Genomic DNA, 23004 nt, shown 5'->3' on the forward strand with positions numbered 1-23004 from the left:
TGTTTGTGGTAGTGGTGCTGGAGATGGGCCCCAAGGGCTTGTGCATGCCAGGAAAGTGCTCTACCATTAAGTGACGATTCTAATCCTATCAATAATATTTTGTCTTTTTCTTGTTTTTTGAGAGAGTCTGTAGCCCAGGCTGGCCTCATATTGTTGGGTTCTAGTGATTCTCCAACATCAGCTCCTCCAAACTGCTGAGATCACATAGGTGTGTCAACCAGTACCAACTCCCCAGGTTCATTTTAGACTTCTCCAACTAGAGCCTCTTCCACATAGGTGTGTCAACCAGTACCAACTCCCAAGGTTCATTTTAGACTTCTCCAACTAGAGCCTCTTCCACATAGGTGACCTGATACTGGTTACCTAACAATCACAGTCCCCAAATCTCTGACATCACCCACTGAAAATTCTCACCAGCAGAGACAGCCAAGGGGGTCTCTTAGGTGTGGCCAGGGATGATGGCGGGGGCAGGGGCCCCGTAACTAGTAAGGAGGTTGGGACTCAGAACGGAACAAAAGATGGTGCTGCTGGTGGTGTCCCTGACAGGAAAGCGGAAGTTTTTGGGCTTTTGATTTCCCCTAAGTTCCCACAACATTTCATTGTTGCCCAACATTTCCCCCTCTTCCTCACAAGGGGAATTTCCGATTTCACTTCCTCAAAACTCAAGTAGCCAGCAAGCCTCGATTTCTTTACCCCATTCGGAGGATGAAAGCTCTTCGTTGAGACCTTGGCCTCTCCCCACCGGGGCACCTCACTTGTGTCCATTGCTGGGTCCCTCTCCCATCTGCCTGGGTGGAGTCCCACCGCACTCCTCCGCCTTCCTTGCCGATCTTTCTCTTCCCGGTTGTCCTCTGCTTTCTCGGCTTTCCCTAGTCCCGCGGTCCTGGCTCTCCCCAGAGCCGCTAAAAGACTACGGGGTGAGGACTGTGTGGTAGGGAAGCGGGCGAAGAGGCAGCACCGATGCTCTCGGGGTCCCGAGCCGGCGGGAGCACTGTGGTTGGGGAGCACAGTGAGGTGCCTGGGGTGTCCAGGAGTGCGCTGGTGCTGGAGGGCGCTCAGGCGAAGCCCACATCGGCACCGGACCCTGGCACGGCCAACTGCAGCCCTTCCGCGAGCCACGCCCCGAGGGGCGGAGCACAACAGGTGCGGTTGCCAGGGCACCGCAGCCACGGGCTCGCGAGATTTGAAATCAACCAATGGGAAGCAGGGGAAGACGTGGCACGCGAGTGGGGCGGGGCTTGGGGGACTTCTCCCCGCCCCCTCTCCGGCCAGCCCGGAGGCGGCGGCCTGCGTGCCGGAAGGCCGGGCTCCGGCCTATAAAGGGGCCGCTCGGCGAAGCCGGCGCGGCTCTCAGCAGAGGGCGCTCTCGAGACCTGCGCGCCCGCCCGCGAGCCTGCGTCTGCGCAGTGTGGGCCGCGCCCCGCCCCCTGCCCCGCTGCCCTCCGCCGGCCGGCCGGCCCCTCCTCGGCCGCGAGCCCTCGTCCCGCTCAGCCGCCGCTCCGTCCCGCAGCAGCCAGCTCGGTCTCCGGCAGCATGTTCAGCTGGGTGAGCAAGGATGCCCGCCGCAAGAAGGAGCCGGAGCTCTTCCAGACGGTGGCCGAGGGGCTGCGGCAGCTGTACGCGCAGAAGCTGCTGCCGCTGGAGGAGCATTACCGCTTCCACGAGTTCCACTCGCCCGCGCTGGAGGACGCTGACTTCGACAACAAGCCCATGGTGCTCCTGGTCGGCCAGTACAGCACCGGCAAGACCACCTTCATCCGCCACCTGATCGAGCAGGACTTCCCGGGGATGCGCATCGGGCCGGAGCCCACCACCGACTCCTTCATCGCAGTCATGCACGGCCCCACCGAGGGCGTGGTGCCGGGCAACGCGCTGGTCGTCGACCCGCGGCGCCCCTTCCGCAAGCTCAACGCCTTCGGCAACGCCTTCCTCAACAGGTAACCTACCCCTTCTCTCCGGGCGCGAGGACCGCCATGGGCCCCCGCAGCCATTGCCCCCGCCGGCCTTTGTCTCCGAGAGCCCCCGCCAGACCCTAGGCGACCACTCCCAGGGACAGTGGCCTGGTTGCGGCCCAGTGACTGACTACCCAGGTGTCGGGGACTAGGCATCGTCCACTCTTCTGGCTTCACCCCCAGGATCTTCCAGGTTATCAGCTTAACTCTGACTCCCTCCCCCTCGAAGACCCCAGACCTTCCCTCCCACAGAGCCAGGAGCCGCCGTAGGAAGGTGAGGCCTTGCTGCCCTCCCTACTTGTTCCTCATTCTGGAAGCAACCAGTTCATTCTCTTCAGTCTCCCTCCTTCTCTGCTGGAGTCTGTTTTTTAAATGGCATGGGAAAACCCGAGCCTTCCATGTCCCCTTTGCTGGTGTGTGTCTCACTGTGCTTCGTATCCCCAGGGACCAGTGGTTTTGTGTAGGAGGGCAGTCCCCGTTGACGGCAGGGGATGACCAAGTCTCGACATACCTCCTAAAAGTAGCACTTAAGTGAATTCCAGGCCAGCCAGCAGTACATGAGACGATCCTGTCTCAGAGAAACTTCGTAATGAGTCATGCTGTCTCAAGAGACTTCAGGGGGTGGTAACATGGAGACCCCTGAAATGACCAGGCCTCTATCCACATTTCACTATAGAGCTGATAGGCGTTTATGTGCCTCAGTTTCACCAGTTCAAAGGATGAGACGAGATTGAGCTCCTCAGGATGTTGTGAGTCACAGTGGCCAGCCTGCCTGAGGAGCTTTAACTCCGAGGATCACTTCGGTAAAGGCAGTCGGGCATCCCGGCCTCCACCCCCAGAAGGCATGACGGGACTCACAGACCTGCCCTCTGTGCTCCCTCTTTCAAGGAGTGACTCTACATGCCTTTCGAAGTCTGCGTTCAGCCTAGGGGAATGGCCTAGGAAAGAATCTGAATCCTGCTTTCCAGGTCCCCGCCCTGTATGAGCACATTCCTCTACAGACACTGTCCAGCTGTACAGGGCGGGCCAGCTTGTTCTGGAGCTCTGCTGCTGCCAGGCCTGCCTCCTGCAGGGACCTGACCTTTAATGTTGTCTTTTGGCCCCTTCTAGGCAATGTTTCTAGGCCTGCCTTGTTTTTTGAAGATGGTGTTTGCTTGACAGGCCTGGATTGAGTACAGTGCTCTGGTCCCCTTAGCCTGCAGCCTTTCCCTAAGGATATTGGAGCTTCTCTGCACCTGTAGGTAGGCCATTGGCTCAGACTCCTGTTGGTGGGAGCCATTGGTCTGGTGAGAGGTTTGGCTACTGGACCAGAGTGCATTCATGCATTAGGTCTCTGCTTCAGGAGTGACAGGAGCCTTCACTGTTCCAACCATTGCCGTCCTGTCTTCCCTTCATGGTGAGGGCAGACCTTTGGAAACAAGGAACGTGGCCCCTGTTCAGTTTCCCACCTTTGGAAATGCAGAGCTGAAGAGCTGGAAGCTCTCACACACCATTTACCCCAGCTCATTCACTCATGAAACTCAGGCCCTGCTGGTTAAGGCCGTGCCGATGACCTGTTCTTTGTGCTGTGTGTGTTCACTACTACTGTCCCCCCAAAAGGAACCCTTGGCGAAGGACAGGCACTTTGATAGCATGGGGTCCAGGGGATCCAAGAACTATACTTACATTCCCTCCTTGTCACACCCCAATTCCAGAGGTCTCTAAAATGCTGGTGTAGTCCAAGACCGGAGCTGTGTCAGGATGTTTAGACCACGGTGCCTCTGGCCAGGGAGGGCACAGCAAAGGGGGTTTTCTCTGGCTGATACCGCTTTTCCTGGAACTCCCAAGGGGCCCATTGAGTAGTGACCTTGACTTGCTAGCCGTTTTCTCCCGAGTGCTCCTCAGAGGTAGTGAGAGGAACAGATGGAGGCAGGCATGAAGGAGCCCCAAGAGTGGTTTGTGAATGCTCCTCTTTGCATAGCTGGACCCACCCACTTGTCCCAGGAACTGAAGTCTCCATCCTTGTTGCCAAGGGAATCATTTTTACTGCCCCCGCCTTTCTTGCTGTACACTTACTAGGTCTTGCCGAGTAGTAGGTTCTCCTGGACCTGCAGATGCTCCATTTGGGGCCTTTTTGTGTATGTTCCTTTTGTTTTTCCTGTCACTCTCCATTGAGTCTAGGAGTTTCTTCCCAAGCAAGAAGAAAGTCAGGTCTGTCGTGCAGTGACTTACAGCGGTAGGATCTGCTGCACTTGGAGACAGTACCTTTTACTTTGTCCCCCAGCCTGTGAGGACACTGACCATCATCATTTGGGGGTGTGGGGCCACAGGAGACACTTCATCTACCTGAGTGCGCCCCACTGTTGGAAGGGCAGCTAGGAACCATGTGTCTGGCAGACAACGTATCTGTATTTTCTTTTTGGTTTTTCGAGACAAGATTTCTCTGTGTACCTTTGGAGCCTGTCCTGAAACTCACTCTGTAGACCAGGCTGGCCTCAAACTCACAGAGATCCTCCTGCTTCTGCCTCTTGAGTGCTGGGATTAAAGGCATGTGCCACCACTGCCTGGCACATGGGCCTGTATTTTCTTTGCTCACAATACCTTTGCTCATAATAGAGAGGTTTTTAAAGGAGCCTTTTCTCTGTCCACTAAGGAACCCCACCCTTGAGACAGCTGATAGCTGCTCTGATAACTCTTAGTTCAGCATGGCACACAGGTCCATAGCATAGCCTCATCAAGGCTTCCCCTCTGTATTGTGGCTTCCTCTTCTGAGGTTGGTTTTGACCTTCAGAGAATGGTGCGTCTGCACCCCTTCCACACTGCTGACTACTGGTGGCCCACTGCAGTCCCTTCACAAGCAGCTGGCCTGAGCCATCCCCCCAGCCCCTGGGATGGCTCAGTGAGCAAGGTGAAGACCTGAGTTCGGAGCTGCAGCACCCCTGTAAACTCTGGGTACAGGATCTTATTGCTGGCCTGCAATCCCAGCAAGGGGTTAGGGGTGGGGGTACAGATAGACACCAAGGTGGATCCTGGGGGCCCCCGGCCAGCCAGCCTAGCTTAATCTGTGGGCTACAGGCTTGGTGAGAGAGTTTGTTTCAGTAAGGGAAGGTGATAGAGGAACTCTTGAGGTTGGTCTCTGGCCTCTATGTGCGCAGGCACACACACACACACACACACACACACATACACACACACACACACACACACACACACACACACAGAGAGAGAGAGAGAGACAGAGAGAGAGAGAGAGAGAGGAAGGGAGGAAGAAAGAAAGAAACCATTCTTCTTTAGTGTGTGGGAATTCAGCTAAGTAGTTGGTTTTTCTTTTTGTTCTTATTTTGTTTTGATTTGGTTTTTTTGAGTCAGTGTTTCTCTGTGTAGCCTTGGCTGGCCTGAAACTTGCCCTGTAGACCAGGCTAGCTTCAGACTCATAGAAATCTGCTTGCCTCTGCCTCCTGAGTGCTGGGATTCAAGGTGTGTACCACTACCTCTGGGCTTTTGGCTTTTTGTTTATTTGGTTGGTTTGGTTTGGTTTTTTGAGACAGGATTTCTCTGTGTAGCCCTGGCTGTCTTGGAACTCAGTTTGTAGACCAGGCTGGCCTTGAATTTACAGAGATTGCCTGCCTCAGCCTCCTGAGTGCTCAGATTAAAGGTATGCACCACCATGCCCAGCTGTGTTATTTCTTTACACTTATTTGTCCTGTGTTAGTATTATGTGCTACAGCACCGTGGAGCTCAGTGGTCAGTGTGAGTTGCCCTTCTCCTTCCGCTGTGTGGCTTCTGAGGATTGAACTAAGGTTATCAGGCTTGGTGGCAAGTGTTCCTACCCACTGAGCCAGGGTCTTCCTGTGTAGACCATACTGCCCTAGAATTTAATTAGCATCAATCCTCCTGCCTCTGCTTCCTAAGTGCTGGGATTATAGGTGTGCAACACTACACGGGGGAAAATTTTAAGATGGAATTGCAAAGTCTCAGTACCACACTTCTGTTTCCCTTCAGAACTGTCTGGGCTCATGCAGCTTTCACTAATGAGTCAGCAAGGGGAAGCTGAGCTCGTGAACCCTGGGGAGGAGAGTGTCGAGGAGGGAAGTACTGCTGTTCTGAAGTTGGACCTTCTGATTGCAGCTCCAGTTAGTTTGTCCAGAGGGAGGGAGGCTGAGACACCTGGACGAGTGTCAGCCCCACTCTGATGCCTCCCTGGCTTTGCTCTCCTGCAGGTTCATGTGTGCACAGCTGCCCAACCCGGTCCTGGACAGCATCAGCATCATTGACACTCCCGGGATCCTGTCTGGAGAGAAGCAGCGAATCAGTCGAGGTAACCAGGCCTGTGCTGGAGAGCCACGCCCCTTGTTACCCTCCAGGTTCCTTCCAGCCCCAGGCCTGAAAAAAAGTGTGTTCAGGTGACAGGCTTCTTACCTCATACCTCATCTACACAGTGGTGACCTGAGGGGCCACAGCTGCCTCCCTGTGCTCAGGTGACCAGAGTGGCCCAGCTGAGATCACAGTCTGGTCCACACTGGATAGCCAGCTGCTTTTGAACCCACTGAGGCTTGGGCCTCGGGCTGTGAGATAGAGGGCAGGAAATTGCCTGATCCTTGTGCCCAAGTGTCCTGGCCAGCATTGGCTGACCCCTGGACTCCTTGTCCCTTCAGGATGGGAACTGTGCGCCTCTCGGTGTCTTGTCAGTTCCTAGTCAGCCAGGCAAAAGGAGAAACTTGTGTGCAGCCTGCCTGAGCAGTGGTGAGAATTTGCTTCCATTTGCATAGCCCTTGCTGATCATCAGCCTCCCAGGGGCCATCTGCTAGTGCAGGGGGTTTCCTGCTAGGTTCCGGTTGGCTGGGGCCCCGGCCAGTCCACTTGCGTCACCTGGGGACAGCTTTTGCCATGCACTTTCAAATGTTTTAGGCTTTTTGTTTGTTTTATGAAATAGAACTTTATTTCCATAAACATAAAGATATCACCTTTTCCAACATAGTTAAAATAGGGGCTGGGAGACTGGGGGTGTGGCTCAATTAGTAGAGTGTCCACTTAGCATGCAGAAGCCCTGGGTTCAGTCCCCAGTACAGAACCTGGGGGCATGTGCCTATATTCCAGCACTTGGGGTGGAAGAGAGGCAAGAAGACCAGTAATTGATGAAGGGTCATTCTTGGTCACACAGCGAATCTGAGGCACAGGGCCCTGGGTTCAAAAGAAAGAAAGGAAGGAAGGAAAGCAAGCCAGTCAGCCAAGGGGCAGTGCTGGAGAGAGAGAAAGGGAAAAAAAAAAGAGGAAACAGTGAAATGGCCTGGAATTAAAGGCCACCATGCCTGGTAACCTGAGTTGGGTCCCTGGAACCCATCACGGAAAGCATGAACCAGTTCCCACAACTTATCCTCTGACCCATATATGCGTGCTGAAGCAGGCGCGCGCACGCCACACACACACACACACACACACACACACACACACACACACACACACGGAATTTAAAAGTTTGAAAGAAAGAAAAGGGAGGAACACCAGAGCCTGGTGTAGTAACTCTACCCCCAAGGTTGGTGGGACGGAGGCAGGAGGGTTCTGTCCCTTCTCAGACTCTGTCTACAAGCACCAGTTTGTTCTCGCTAATGAACTCCTTCTTTCCTTTGGCCCTGGCCCTGCGGTGGGGGCTGTTAAAGCTAGCGGCCTGCGAGCAGTCATGTGTCTCTGCTGTGGCTGTGCTAGGTGGTGTCTCTCTTTTCTAGGGTTGAGGGGGCCCCAGCCAGCAGGATGGGGCTGTGTACAGACGCCAGTGCAGTGAGCTGGCTGTCTCTAATCAGGTAGAAGTGGCCGGTTCAGCTTTTGTTTTTGAGAACAGGGTCTTATCGTGTAGCCCAGGCTGGCCTCCAACTCTTTATGCGTTTGTCTCATCATCCCAAATGCCCGGATTGTAAGTGGCCTAACACTGGTGAAGCTGTAGCCTCACCCACCCTTCGGAGAGTGACTCTTGGCAATTCAAGGGAACAGATTTTGAGACCTTTTGCAAAAAAGTAGGGGCCACATTCCTTCTTTCTACTGCTATTACTATTTAGTCTGTTTTATGAAAACACCTACTGAGCAGATGGCACAAGCCTGTGACCCCAGCTACTCGGGGATGGGACCAAGCATCACATGCTTAGAGCCTGCCTGGGCTACAGAGTGGGCTCAGGGTAAGTTAGTGAGGTCTTGTTCCAAAATAAAAAGAAGGGGGATTGGGGAGATGGCTCAGTTGGTAAAATGCCTGCCACACAAGTTTGTACCAGTAAAGCTGGCTATGGTTGTAGACACCTGTACCCCAGTACTAGAGGACAGAGACCCGCTAGTCTATTCGAGTTAGTGAGTCCCAGGTTCAGGGAGAGACCCTATTGCAAAACATAAGACGGAAAATTGACAGAGGAAGGAAGACAGCTGACACTGACCTCTGGCCCCTACACGATCACACTCATTATTAACTGTACACACGGAGAAGGAAGGCTGGAGATAGAGTCAGTGGAAGAGCCTTTGCCTTGCATGCGTGAGGCCCCAGGTTCAGTTTTCATCACTAAAGAGAAAAGAAAGGCTTTACAAGCAATACATTTTTCTTTCTTTTTTGCGGGGTGGAGGGTGGGACAGCGTCTCACTATATGTAGCTCTGGCTGTCCTGAAACTCTCTCTGTAGCCCAGGCTGGCCTCGAACTCAGATCTGCCTGCCTCTGCCTCCCGGTGCTGGATTACAGAAGTGCACTGCCGTGTCTGGCATGCATGCGCTTTCCTGGCTAGAGCGAACGCCATTGCTCGTGGACCTTCGGGGTGTTGGTGGGGGCAGGGTTTGGGGTTCTTGTGGTCCTTGTAGGCTGGTAAAGGGAACACAGAAGTAATTCTTTCACCAAAGCCAGAGTAGAGCTGGGAATTCCAAGTTAGCTTCTCTTAAATAAGAGAACTGCAGTAGGAGCCTGTTCCAGCCTACACTAGGCCGGGCTTTGCTGGCCATTGTTTGAGGCCCACAGACTTATCTTTTGGCTGAGCCAGACTCCAGCAGGCTAGTTGTGCGGTGAGAACACAGCTCAGATAAGAGACAATAGCTCACCCTCAAAGGCTTATCTTGCCAGAATGCTGTTTCTGGTAAGGCAGTGTGAGGCCTTCAGGCTCGGAGGAAGGGTAGCCTGGGTGAGCTTCTAAAAGGGGAGCTCAGAGGCAGCCAGTACTCAGCATGGTGGTGTTCCTCTGCTGTCTGTGTCCTCAGTGTTTTCTAGGCAGAGCAGCTTGGACTTTATGCCCTGGGATCCCCAGCCTGCCACTGGGGCCACAGGGGTATGTCCTTTCCTGTTGCTTTCCTGTTAGCAGAGGCATGGCAGGATCTAAACTTGCTTGTGTCTGGGGAAAACCACGAAAGTGATGCTTTGAGAATGTGATTTTTATTTTTTTCCTGTGCTGGAGATGGAAACAGGGCCTCCAGCGTGCTAGCCCAGTGCTCTTACCACTGAGCCACACCACACCCCAGCAGTATTTTGGTTGGGGCTAAAGAGGATACTGAGTACTCAGACAGGGCACACTCAGTAGCCTGTGGAGGTGATGGCACACCTGTCCTGTGGGCTTGCTGGTCTCTCCAGGTGGCTAATAGGTCCCTGCAACCAGAAGACTCCCTCTGATTGAAGGAAGGTTTTGCAGTAAAATACCAAAATGAAACCAATTTTTCTAAACCATTTTTCCCCTCCATAGTTCTAGCAATTCCCATTTAAACGTTGCCCAGTTAGGATTGGGGGTGAGTGTTTGATGATGATGAGTAAAATGGTCATATGGCCACAGGTGCTCAGTGTGGGCTCCAAGATGGTCACAAGCTTATGGATGGGGGGCCCTCTCACAGACCCTACCCAGCAGTCCTTCCTTGTGCACGGAGGAGACCAGAGCTAGGGAGTATGTCCCATGGAAAGCAGCTGTCTTCCCTCAGAAAGTTAGGTCCTGAGGAGCATGTGATGTGAGTGACTGGCCTGGGTGCAGTCGGTGTAGTCTTGGAAAACACGGCGTCCCTGTGGCGTCGCTTGTACTAAAGCGTTGCCTGTTCCCTTCGGGTCCGTTCCACGCTGTTGGCTAACCCCTTTCCCTCGTGGTCCCTCATATGTGCAGGAAATTCAGTCTAGAAAGACCAGTAGAGCTGGTGTAGACCAAAGTGGTCCAGCTGCTCAGGCTCTGTTAGGGACCCCTGATAACTGTCCCTTTGGGGTCTCAGGCTCCCCTTGCCTGACATTGCTTATCTGCTGCAGCTTGACAGATAACATTCTCTTGTGTCAGCAGGGTAAGGTGGCCTTTGGGAGCACCGTTTATTCCTGAGTGCCACTCGTGTGACTGATAACAGGACTCAAAGGGCATCCGGGGCTGTGTAGGGCTGGTGCCCTTGGCTTCCAGGGTCATTCTATATGTAATCACACTGCCTAGGCCTGGGTCTTCCCATGTCAGTCCTTGTGGGCAGTGCCAGGGAGCATGCCAGTGCCTTCCCGACCGTTGTGGCTGTAGGCTCTGCTGTAACTTTGGTGCCTCACTTGACCCCAGAAAAGTTAGATCTGCAAAGAGAGTGTGGCTTCGGCTTGGCTTAGTGGCATCCTGTCTGGCCTAGTGCCTGCCCTGTTGCTAGTGTTGGCTTGTCTGTGTGCCCCTCTGTTATCTCTGCAGTTGTGTATAGAAGGAAGCCACTGTTTTCTGATGAGGAGCTCCATCTGAGGAACACTGAGAGATGAGCCTGGGGGACACACAGCTGGCTAGTGTCTGTACAAGACTCAAACCTGGAAGGGGCTCTGTGCATACTGCGTTGTAGCCCAGAGAAACTGCTAACGTGGACTCTGAGGGGTCAGACCCTGATGAGCCTGGTGCTGGGCTAGGCTTCCTGGAAACATAGGCCACCATGGCAGACCCTAGTCCAGAAAACACTAGGGCTTTGATGGCCATGCTGTCTTCTGTCTTCCCTCTGTGCCCTGCCTCTAGCCAGAAGCCACCTCATGCTGTCCATGGAAGGCTTGTAGAGCTCAAGGCCACGCTGACTATTCTCTTGGGTTCTCACTTGCCTTCCTACATCTGTCATGGTTCTCAGGCTGCACCTAAGCTCTTCTGTTCCTAGAGGTTGGATAGGACCTTTGCCCCAGACTCCCATCCGTGCATCCTAGAGCCCAGTGACCCAGAAGTGGGCCTACGCCATGGGTAGTCCTTTTGACCATCTCCTGAGATGCTTGCCATGCACACCCTGCAGCCCTTCTGATGATGTTTTGTAGACCTGAGAGTGTTTTCAGGGGTTACCAGAAGCTTGGGGCCAGCCAGGCTCAGTGCTGTAGCCTCTTGGTTTCACTGTGCCTACCACACAAGATGGCACAGGGTTAGCTCCCAGCTTAGTACTGCAGGAGCCAAATGCCCATAACACATGTCCCTCTTAGGGTTGTTGGTAACCGTGATAGGGACTTCTGTATGCTGTGCTCTCACCTAATGCCTGGCATGCAATTAAGTGTGCAAATATCAGCCAGTTAATAATGGGGCTGAAAACTCCAGAGTTTCCCAGACTTTTGCTGTTTTCTGAGTAATGTCTCTGAGAGGAACCTTAGGCAATACTGCTTCAGCTGGGTTTCTCCTCAGACTCCACAGCCCCCTGAGGGCTGACTAGGCCCAAAGCCTTCAACCCCCGTCCCTCCCTGTCTCCCCCTCTCTAGGCAAGCATGCTGCTTTGGCCTTGCTTTCTGGTGTGGGTGTGCCGGCTCTGCCTGTGGAGGCGTCGTACCAGGCTGTGCTGGCCTTGGCACCTGTTCCCCAGGCTGCCAGTCGGCGGCGGGCTAGGGAGCAGCTGGCCTGAGTGCCTGCAAATGTTGGGTTTATATTTGGGGTACCCAGCGTTCTTTACACCTTAGAAGCTACCCTTGCCTACTCATCCATCAGATATGAGTTTCTTGGGTTCAGTGCAAACGCCTGAAATAAAGGAGCAAACATTTACAGAGTGCTGGTTATCTGCCAGGCATGCACTGCACCCAACCCTTCTAGTGCTCTTGGAGGAGGGAACTGACTGTCATGTAACAGAGAAGGAAGGGACTGGGGATTCAGAGAGGGCAAGTGGCCTACTCCAGTGGCCCAGCTGCCTTCTGAGTCTAAGGGGTTCAGGGTTGAAATGTGGCCTACCAGAGTGTGTCGCCCTTCCCCCAGCCCTGTGCTGTCACCTTATTTTCAGGTCAGATGTTTTAGGGCTACCTTGCATGTGTTGGGTCAACCCTTTCTGTAACAGCCATGTCCCCCTACCACCAGGATAGAGAACCCCTGAACTGGGAAACTTCCCATGCAGTCCCTTCTCCCTGTCCTGGGTATTGGGTAGTTCAGTGACATTTGTCTTTGAAGCTTAAGCTTGCCTTTTCCAAAATGTCTCTTAAATGGAATCAGGCAGAGCATTTATTTTCTTTGGTGGAGTCTGGCACTTCTGAGATTTATCCATGTGTTTGAGAAGGTCGAGGGTTTGTGCCTTTAAAAAATTATTGTCTCTCTAGAAATGGAATCAGATTCTAGATCCTCACATCTTCAAAGACGCTCTGTACTGGCTGGGCCACATCCCAGTCCTTGGGCTGTTTCTTTCACTCTAGAATGGGATCTGGCCGCCTCTGGTTTGAGGCAGTGTTGAATCAAGCTACCAGAAACCTCTGTGTACAGGACTTGATGTGGACCTGAGCTTTTGTTCCCCTGGGGCAGATGGCTAGGGGTGGAGGCCCCTTGCTTAACCTCTGTGCTATTTGGAGTGGTTCTTCCTAAGAAGTTGAGCATAAGGAGGAGTCCTCTGTGTGCCGCGTGCCCCAGCTCTCAGCTTCTGCTGCAGGGTCAGGGCAGTTGGAAACTGTGATGGGTTCCCTTGGTGAGAAATAATGAGACCCATGCAGTTTGAATGACAGGAAGTGAGAGTGTATGGGAGACAAACACTCCATTGTTTTAATGTTCTAGAAATTGTTGGAATGTGTGAAGCACCTTGCCCTGGCTACTGGAACTACCTGTGTTTGGAAGAGTGCTGCTGTAGGGTGGGGTGCTTCACTGTCACCTGGGACCCCACCTCTGACCCCCTCTTGTCAGGAAGCTCAGTTAACTTGTAGATGGCCAGCAGCACCTGGAGCGACCTGGCTCCCTGCACACAGTGGGCCTGTGGAGCTTTGCCGGGACAACCCTTGTGCTGGCCTGCGGTTCCTGTCACCCTCTCAACAGCCTCAATGTGCCCTTGAGGCCTAACTCTCCTCCTCCTCCTCTCTACTCCTTCTACTTCCCTAGCCCCTGGTTTTTAATTTTAATCTTTTATCTTTTCATTCATTTGTTTATTTATTTTTGGTTTTTTGAGACAGGGTTTCTCTGTGTAGCTTTGTGCCTTTCCTGGAACTCACTCTGTAGACCAGGCTGGCCTCAAACTCACAGAGATCTGCCTGCCTCTGCCTCCCGAGTGCTGGAATTAAAGGCATGAGCCACCACCGCCTGGCCGGTTTTAATTTTTTGAGACACTCCTAGATGGCATCAAACTTGCCGTGTTCCTACTCAGTCTCCTGAGTGCTAGGATTGTGTGATGTCTTAACTTTGTGTTTGTGTTTGTTTTTATTTTATTTATAATTAGTTTATTTCTTTTTCTGTACACTGGTGTTTTGCCTGCACCTGCACGTATGTCTGTGAGAGGGTGTCACATCTTTTGGAACTGGAGTTACAGACAGCACATATGGGTGCTGGGAATTGAACCCAGGTCCTCTGGAAGAGCTATCAGTGCTCTTAACTGTGAGCCATCTCTCCAGCCCTTGTTTTTTCTTTGTTTTTGTTTTTGTTGTTTTTAAGACAGAATATCAGCCAGGTGTGGTGTCACAGCCCTTTAATCCCAGCACTCAGGAGGCAGAGCAGGAGGATCGCTGTTCGAAACCAGCCTGATCTACATAGTGAGTTCTGGAGTGACTACATAGTATATATAGTAAATACCTATATATAAAGTGCTGTTTTATACATTCTTAGGGTACAGTTGAGTGGGGTTTGGTACCTTCTCATTGCTGTGCGGCCATTACCCTATCTGCCTTATAACTCTTCGGTTTCCAAAAACTTCTCAGTAAACACTGATAGCCTGCTTTCCTCCAAGCACAGGCTCTGCCATCCTCTCTCAGTGTGACTGCCCTGGCTTCCACATAAGTGGGTCCATGGTTGGTGGGGTTTGCTCTTTTAGGCTGCGTTATTTCATTTATTGACATGGCTGCTTGTCCCTTATCTGAAGTGGCTCTGGTTTCCACTGAAGTCCCTCCCCCTGCAGGTTGGCTTCTCTGTCTAGCCCATCCTCTCGGACTGAATGCTTTGTGTCTGGTGTCCACTGGTGTCCATTCTGTCCAGCCAGTCAGTGCAGTGTACCCCTATAGGCCCTTCTTTTCCTCTTAGTGGGTGCATGGCTCCCTTTATGCTGTGGGCATGCTGTTGTGTGCATGGCACAAACATGTGACCCTACCTAGTGTGTCAGGAGTCTGAGGCCCATTGATTTGCTAGCCCTTGTCACATGCCAGGCAGTGTGCTGTGAGGCCTGGGGCACTGTGTGGATCTCGAAAGTGCCACACTGCTACCACGCTGTGGTCTCCTTTCTAAAGTGACATAAGGCACCTGTAAGGGCAGTGAGGGACATTGGGTTCAAGAGTGCCAGATGGGCCTGCAGGTGGCCTGCAGTTAGTTATATTGTCACATGCACATCATGTCACATGGCTGCTCTCCTTTAGGTAACCAGTGGATGTGTTTGATCACCCATAGTGTCTCCCTTCCACCAAAAAGTGTATTTTCCACAGAAAACAGGAAATCAAGCATGGTAGCTCTTGCCTAAAATCATACCCCTCGGGAGGTTGAGGCAGGAGAATTGTCACCAGTTTGAGACCAGCTTGTGTTATGGAATAATAGCCTGTCTTAAAACTCCAAAAAAATAATTAAATAAATGGAAAATTCCCTTTAAAAATAATTTTAAAAAATAGAAAATCCCCTTCACCTGGAAGAAAAGAAAAAGACTTAAATGGCACTGGACATTTAATTTCTTGTACTTGAGAGGCAGAGGCAGGTGGATCTCTGAATTTGAAGGCCAGCCTGGTCTCATGTTGAGTTCCAGGCCAGCCAGGGCTACGTAGTGAGACCTTGTCCTCCCGGAAAAGGAAGAAAGAAACAAAAACAAAAGCCAGCCGACTGGAGTGATGGCCAAGAACCAGCATTGTGGAAGAGGGGCAGCCAGAGCCTTCTCCTTTCCTCCTTCCTGTGTGCCCTCCCCACCCAGAGGGAAAGGGGCTGAGGCCTACTGGGTAGGTAGGGCTTGGCAAGGTGACCTCAGCTTCCCCGCTGTAGCTCTGGCTGCCCAGGGTTCCCTGTTCCTGGGAACTGGGGTCTGGCCTCGCTGCTGCCCCAGCTGTCTGAATTAGCTTCAGTTTTAGATGAGGCCAAGTGGGTGAGTGGGAAGGAGTGGAGGCCTCACTTCATTGACCAGGAGGGCCATAGTTCCTGAGTCAGCGTTTCTTGAGCACTGTGCTGTGTTCCTAGAACTCACACAGAGGGCTCAGGGCCCCAGGCAGGCCCTGGGGGGTCAGCTGGGGTACAGCCCAGAGAGCCCTGGGCAGTAGCTACTCCTCTCCTGGCCTATGCTTCCCCACTGTTCTGCTCTAGACCTTCCCTTCCGGCTTTCTGCTGACAGTTCACTCCTTATGTGTCCCCTCCCTGTTCTAAGCGCCTGCTGCAGGGAGCAAGGGTGCCCTGGGCCTTGTACTTTGGAACTGACTGTCCTAGTAGCTGACTGCTGACATGCAGTGACCTGGCACTTGCTGGAGCTGCGCACAGAAACCTGAAGCTCTGACACCAAAGTAGCCACTCACAGGCGAGGAGGCCCTTCTCTGCTCAGTGTACCTCCACTGGGAGGAAGCCCCAGCCTGCTTAACAGTCTGCCCATATCCCTGTGTGGAGGTCAGAAGACAACCTTGTAGAGAAGGTTCTTTCCCTCCACTGTCACATGGGTCCTAGGGATCAAACTCAGACCGCCAGGCTCCTGTGGCAAGTACCCTTTGTCTGCTGAGCCATCTCATTGGGCTGGCTTAGTTTCTGTTGTTTTCTGGCATTGCCTGGGATTGAACCCAGAGCCTTCCCCATACTGTGCAAATATGCTGCCACGTTTCATAGCCTGTGTTCTTTTGGATATCACATTGTGGGGGAGAGACTCACTTCTCTGGCCTTGGCTGCTGTCCAGCCTAAAGCCATTGGCCCCAAAGAGACTGGTAGCAGGAGGGTTTGACTTTGAAGAGCTTCATTTCTGCTTGGTCTGTCTAGCCTAGTACCTCCAAAACACCGTTACCCCAGAGCGCAGGGGCTTTACACACAGGCTGGGAGCAGTGACCAGGCCAGCCAGGCCTGTGCTGTCTCCCGACTGCAGCGTCAGCAGCCTGGTGAAGAGGATGGTGGGGTGTTCAGTATCTGCAGTTCTCGACACTGTCTTCCCCTCTGCCTCTCCTGCCTTCTACGTCTGGAACATGTGTGACGGCCTCCCGAGGTCGGGGTTGGTGGAATGGGTTTCCCCAGAGAGTGCTGGCGCAGGCTGTGGGCCGAGGGCCTGCCTGGACCTGGCAGGCAGTGTCCTGGACTGTCATCTGTCTGAGTGGCTTCTCCAGCTCACCTTTCAGGGTCTTGGCAACTCTCTGAGAAGTACTTAGTGGTTCTTAGAGGGCTGGCCTACATCTGGGGTGACCTGGAACTTGTGCATGTTAGCTGAGTGACAGAGACTGAACCCAGGGCCAAGGAGAGTGTCCAGATTCCACTAGAGAGGTCAGGCTGTTCCTTAGGCTCGAAGCTCCTGCTTCCAGTCTTCCCAGCTCTGTTTAACGTTCCTAAAAGGTGAGTAGTGGAAAAACATTTGAGGAAACATAATTGTCAAACAGGATGAAAAAGGTAAAGTGCTGTTTGATTCCAGAAGCCACTGACCTAAGTTTATGTAGAAATGACAGGTTGGGGCAATGTCAGACATGTAGCTTTCTTTTTGAATCCTAGGTTGTGACTCCAGGACCTAACCACTACATCTGCATCCCAGGCCTCAGAAAGAAAACCACAAAAAGCTCATACACATTTTCATATTCATCCATTTTCTAAGTGTTATTTGTGTGTGCATGAACACATGCTACAGTGCAGTTGTGGAGATGAAGAGGACAGCTTTCCAGAGCTGCCCCTCTTCCTTCCTCTGTGGGTCCCAGGGATCATGTCAGCAGCCATGCATGGCAAGTGCTTTTACCCCCTGAACCATCTTGTTGGCCCTAAATCGTACTTTTGTTGTTGTTTTGATTGAACCAGTGGCATGTCTCCTAGGCTGACCTCAAATTTGTTCTGTAGCTAAGGGTAGTGACCTTGATCTTTCTGCCTCTGCCTTCCAAGACGGCCCGAATGCACTAACCACCCAGCCTGGCTAATAGTACTGTTATTAATGGGGAAATTCCAGTTACATCTTTGTCATAGATGACTCAGGTCACTTTTTTTTTTTTTTTCCCGAGACAGTTTCTTTGTGTAGCCCTGGCTATCCTGGAACTCACCCTGTAGACCAAGCTGGTTTTGAACTCACAGAGATCTACCTACCTCTGCCGCCTGAATGCTGGGCATCAAGGGTGTGTGTCACCACTGCCAGGCCTCAGGTCACTTTAATTGGGGTAGGAAACAGCATAGAGTAAGATTTAGGCCTAGAGTCTGCCCGGGTCAGCAACTTAGTTTAGAGACGTATTTAAGATCTACAGAAAAAGGAAGTGGTCTGTGGTACTTTTGAGGGCTTGTTGGAAAACAGAGGTCAGTAGACCTTCTGGGAGGGTTGGGAGTTGGTATTGTCAGCTATGTAGACCTTTTGATTTCTGTTGCAACGACTGAACTCAGCTATTACAGACAAAAGTTGGCATAGACATGTAGATGAGTACCTTTGTTTTGATAAAACTTTATTTATATAAGCAAGTGGTGGGCCAGTTTTGGTCCCTGAGCTTTCCAGCCCCTATTGTGAAAAATGAGAGGCTTGCACAAGGATCTGGTGTTTAGACACTGGATAGATAGCAGCTGCAGGTATGAGTGCTGCTGTTTATTGTCACTGCTGTTCAGGGCACACAGCTGTCAAGTCTATCTGTGTGTGTGTTACTGTGCTGAGCTGTCACATAAGCTTAGTGGCTTGCTTTGCCTGAGCATCTGTGCATGTCATATGGGTAAAAATACCCCTTGAGGCAGGAGAGATCAATGAGTCTGCCTTTGGGCTGTTGTACTGTTCAGTCAGAGCATTTTAGGAATTTACAAAATAACCCCTGGCCTAGAAATTCCAGGCCACATTCTGCTCAGAAGCACTAGGGAAGCCTTGGGGCCATGCTCAGTTCTCTCCTCCCTCAGGTTATGACTTTGCCGCTGTCCTCGAGTGGTTCGCTGAGCGTGTGGACCGCATCATCCTGCTTTTTGACGCCCACAAGCTGGACATCTCAGACGAGTTCTCAGAAGTTATCAAGGCCCTCAAAAATCACGAGGACAAGATCCGTGTGGTGCTGAACAAAGCTGACCAGATTGAGACACAGCAGCTGATGAGAGTGTATGGAGCTCTCATGTGGTCGCTGGGGAAGATCATCAACACCCCTGAGGTAGTCCGGGTCTACATTGGCTCCTTCTGGTCACACCCATTGCTCATCCCTGACAACCGGAAGCTCTTCGAGGCAGAGGAGCAGGACCTCTTCAAAGACATCCAGTCTCTACCCAGAAATGCTGCCCTTAGGAAGCTCAATGACCTGATCAAGCGGGCCAGGCTGGCCAAGGTAGACCCTGTGGTTGGGTGAGGGGATTGACTGCTGCCAGATAGGCATAGGGGCTCTGGGACTGGCACTTGGGGCCCAGTTTACCAAACTTGTGTCACTTTGCCTCTGTGTGTACCCACTGTGCAGCCTGCTCTTGACAAAGGTCTTTAACCTGCATTGTCCAAGTCTGTTCTCTCTGAGGCTTACGCCCCACCCACCTAGGTCAGAAAATGCAAGACCATGCATTCACCTTAGCAATGTCAAACAGGAAGTTTCTACAGAAGAAAGGAGGCCACTGGGAAGTGGAATATGCTGTCCTGGTTGGCTTCAACAACCCCCTAGGGTTTGTTGGGCTAGTGTGCTCAGCTTGGCACTGAACAGTGGGGACTCCCAGGGATAGGCAGCGACACACACAGCCCCCATTCAAGCCTTCCTGGGAGAACACTGTACATATGAAGTAGAAGCATTGGTTATTTGGTGTTGCTGGGTAGGTACAGGGTTCTGCCTGAGTGGAGGACTGGGGAGCCATCCTGGTGGGACCAGGGAAGCCTCCGTGGAACTTCTATACAAGCTGGGACAAGAAGTAGCTAGAAAAAAAAAGATGGGTGCCAATCTGTGGCCCAGACAGTGCTGGGTCTACAGTCCAGACCCCTGGTGGCCTCTCTCTGCACAGGCCACCACCCTTTCCCTTGGGTGGGAATTTGGAGCAGTGGGTGTGCTGGGGGGAGATGAGGAAAGCTTTCATGGAATTTTCTGGTCCTGAGTTATCTAGACCTGTTCTGGTGACATGGGGCTTATTGCTCAAGTGGGATTCAGCTGGGAATCCTGAGCACTGCACAGATGCATGTCGGGCAGAGACTCCCACACAGCTCTCTGTGGCTTTCAGTGTGTTGTATTATTGAGAGGGCAGCTCAGGGAGAACACAGGCAGAAAAACAGGCAGAACTGAATTGTAGTTCTGTACAAGAATATCACCCGTCTGTCGTCTGTTGGAAGCGCCCTTTCCTCGATTCCATTCCCATGCAGTGAGCTGCCATGTCAGAATTGTGTGTCTCTCTTAGGCCTTTGGGTTCTTGTGATGGTGGCTTCAACTTTCAGCTTGACTTTGACCTTTCTGCTTCCCTCTACCCAAGCAGTGTACTTTAGGCACTAGAGGCCTTGAAGATTCTGAGGGCAGTGTGCCAAGGCAAGTCCCTTATGCCCCATTGCTTCCTGTCCCTTCAGGTCCATGCCTACATCATCAGCTCCCTCAAGAAGGAGATGCCCAATGTCTTTGGGAAAGAGAGCAAGAAGAAAGAGCTGGTGAACAACCTGGGAGAGATCTACCAGAAAATCGAGCGGGAGCACCAGATCTCCCCCGGCGACTTCCCAAGTCTGCGCAAGATGCAGGTACAGTCACCAGGCCATCCTGGACCTTTCTGAGTGCTCTGTGTGGTGCTGGCCAGTGGTTCTGGAGGGAACCACAAAAGGAAGCAGCTGCTTAATCACCAGTTCCCCACCCGAGTCAGAGTTGACCTAGGTCGAGACACTGACACCAAGGAGGGAATGTGCTGACTCATCTGGGGGGTGACTTCACTGCAGCACTAGCCTGGTTGTTGCTTGAGCTGGGAAGTGGGGGCCCCGCTCTCCCTGCTTGGCTAGCCTGGCTCAGTCCACTGTGCCTGGAGTCTGGGAGGCTGCCCTTCCAGGCTTTCCTTTCTCCTCCTCCACTCACAGGAACTCCTGCAGACCCAGGACTTCAGCAAGTTCCAGGCCTTGAAGCCCAAGCTGCTAGATACGGTGGATGACATGCTAGCCAACGACATAGCCCGGCTGATGGTGATGGTGCGCCAGGAGGAGTCCCTGATGCCCTCACAGGCTGTGAAGGGTGGTGCTTTTGATGGCACCATGAATGGGCCCTTTGGGCATGGCTACGGCGAGGGGGCTGGCGAGGGCATCGATGATGTTGAGTGGGTGGTTGGCAAGGACAAGCCCACCTATGATGAGATCTTCTATACACTGTCTCCTGTCAATGGCAAGATCACCGGCGCTAATGCCAAGAAGGAGATGGTAAAGTCCAAGCTGCCCAACACGGTGCTGGGGAAGATCTGGAAGCTGGCTGATGTGGACAAGGATGGTCTGCTGGATGATGAGGAGTTTGCTCTGGCCAACCATCTTATCAAGGTCAAGTTAGAGGGCCACGAGCTACCCGCTGACCTTCCTCCGCATCTCATCCCACCCTCCAAACGGAGGCATGAGTGACAGCTTGCCTGACATATTCCCCCGACCCCAGGACTGTCGGCACTTCGTACCTGCCAGCTCCTTGCCTGCCCGTGTGGGCCTGGACCTGGAGGGGCAGAGTGGGGGAGGGGAAAGGCTCACCATTTTCAAGGTCCATAAAGACTGAGCGGTGTTTCCTCAGCTTTGAATAGGAAAACCACCATCTTTCTTTTAAGGCTGTCCAGGGTTCAGCGGGGAGGCACGGGTGATGATGCTTGGGTGTGAACAGTGGGATTTTGTGCACAAGAACCATGGATATTTTTAATATATAATGTTAGAGGCAGCCTTCTTTCTGACCTCCTCCTCCTCTGTCTGACAGCCCCGGCCTCTCCTTCTGCCCCGGCCTTTCCTTCTGCCCTGCCCTGGCCAGGCAGCAACAGTGACTGGGGAACCACCTCTCACAACTCACCCTGGCACACCCCTGTGGCAGCTGCCCCAGGGCTGTGTGGTCAGGAGCCCTCCAGCTCCCTCTGTGTTTATCAAACTGAGGTTTATTCGTGGGGCAGTGGCCTGCTTCCTACTAGTGCTTGGGTGAGCTGCTCTGTGCCTCTGCTGTAGTCTGGGGTGCACACCCTCCCTTTGCTTCCTCACCTGGTCTCTGACATCCCAGCCAGCACAGCAGCCCCAGCCACTGTTAACCTTTGTGGGGACTGGAGGGGTGAGAGACAATGTCTTCCAGGAAAATACATAAGCTAGGTATTGTTCTGTAAAGTGACACTTTATACTTGACCACATTTCCCAGTGACTTCCACAACATGTGCAAAGCTGTGATTTTTGCCCCCCTTCCTATATTCCAGCTTTGGATCAGTTCCACCTCACAGCCAACATAGAGCAGACCCCTGGGGCTTGAGTTTGCTTTCTGGCTGAGGGGAGGTCGTCCCAGCTCCTGCTCTGAGTGGTCTGAAATGTACTCCCTTAAAGTCAACCATCATGGCAGCTTTCTGGAGCCCCTGACTGCCTTGGGGCAGGCAGTGGGCCCTGTGACCTGGGGTGGTCTGGTGCTGGTAAGAGGAAGCTCATGGTTCTGGCCTGGTGTAGTGCCCAAGCCCTTCCCTCACCCTCTCATTTCTTTCCTCCCCTCCCCTGCTGAGCCGAGGAGGTCTGGCTGGCCTGAGATCCCGGACTGAGTAATAAGCCAGAGCTAGCAAATTGACCCCTTTAGCTGCCTCATTGCAGCCTCGGGGACCTGGACACACCCTGTGGCCAGTGGTTGGCTCTCAGGGTGGGCTTTATACTGAGGTGGGTGGAGCAGCTGCAGCTTGTTCATCCAACACAGCAGGTGGGCTTCAGGGAGCTGCCTGCCATCCCCCAGCACTGCTCTGGGCCTTGCTGAGGCTGAGCTCCACTGACTTTTTAGCTCCCTGCCTTAGCCTTCCAGCCCTGGGCCTGACTGAGGGTAGGTGACATGTCCTCACAGGTTCACTAAAGTCCAGCAAGCTCGTCCTCGCCTGTGGGGAGAGGGGCTGAGTGAAGACTGTTCTTTGCATTAAAAGAAGTTTTAATTGTGCCAAAGCTTCTTGTGCTCAGTTGTCCTTTCCTGGCCAAGGTGGCACCCCTGGAGCCTTTGTAAGGGGTCCCCCAAGGACCCCATGACCACCACCTTTTGTGTAATGTTGAAACTGGCCAGACTGTCGGGAAGCTGAACTAACGGTGCACACCCATAGTCCTATCACTAGGGATTTTCAGGATCAGCTTAGGCTCTATGGGGGCTGTCTCAGCAAATTAGAACACCATCAGAGACTGACAGCAGAATTACTCGGGACAGCTTGTACCATCTCCTTCACTGGGTCCCTTAGCCACAGACTGGTGAATGGGCTCCATCAGTAGTGTGCATGGATTTGGAGAGGATCTTAGAAACAAAGGTTCCAGGGCTCCTGAGCCACCTGGCTTCTCACTTGCCCCAAGGCAGGTTTGGAGACAGAGCAGCCAGCTCTGAAGACAGACAAAGACAAAATCCACAGTTCTGGGTGGGGTTGGTTAGAGCCAGCTGATGTCCCAGATAGGGGACCTGTTTATGACAAGAGGAAAGGATGACAAATTGGGAGTGACATGCCCGGAAGGAAGGATGCA

General features: G+C 52.8%; 1 protein-coding gene across 1 annotated transcript; it reads left to right on the forward strand.

Annotated features, from left to right (window-relative positions):
* The first annotated feature begins 1335 nt into the window (after positions 1-1335).
* Positions 1336-22446, forward strand: Ehd1 (EH domain containing 1). The gene is made up of 5 exons (XM_036202822.1): positions 1336-1937; positions 6152-6249; positions 18285-18697; positions 19900-20064; positions 20392-22446. Exons 1-5 carry the CDS (start codon positions 1534-1536, stop codon positions 20914-20916), a joined length of 1605 nt encoding a protein of 534 aa, XP_036058715.1. The 5' UTR covers positions 1336-1533; the 3' UTR covers positions 20917-22446.
* Positions 22447-23004: the final 558 nt, after the last annotated feature.

Source organism: Onychomys torridus, chromosome 1 (genome assembly GCF_903995425.1).
Source record: "Onychomys torridus chromosome 1, mOncTor1.1, whole genome shotgun sequence".
Taxonomy (NCBI): domain Eukaryota; kingdom Metazoa; phylum Chordata; class Mammalia; order Rodentia; family Cricetidae; genus Onychomys; species Onychomys torridus.

What these genes read in the sequence shown, in the direction of transcription:
- Ehd1 (XM_036202822.1), top strand. Translation starts at nt 1,534, where the DNA reads ATGTTCAGCTGGGTGAGCAAGGATGCCCGCCGCAAGAAGGAGCCGGAG. An exon ending in GGCAACGCCTTCCTCAACAG is followed by an intron (nt 1,938 to 6,151) that starts GTAACCTACCCC and finishes GCTCTCCTGCAG; the next exon opens with GTTCATGTGTGCACAGCTGC. An exon ending in AGCGGGCCAGGCTGGCCAAG is followed by an intron (nt 18,698 to 19,899) that starts GTAGACCCTGTG and finishes CTGTCCCTTCAG; the next exon opens with GTCCATGCCTACATCATCAG.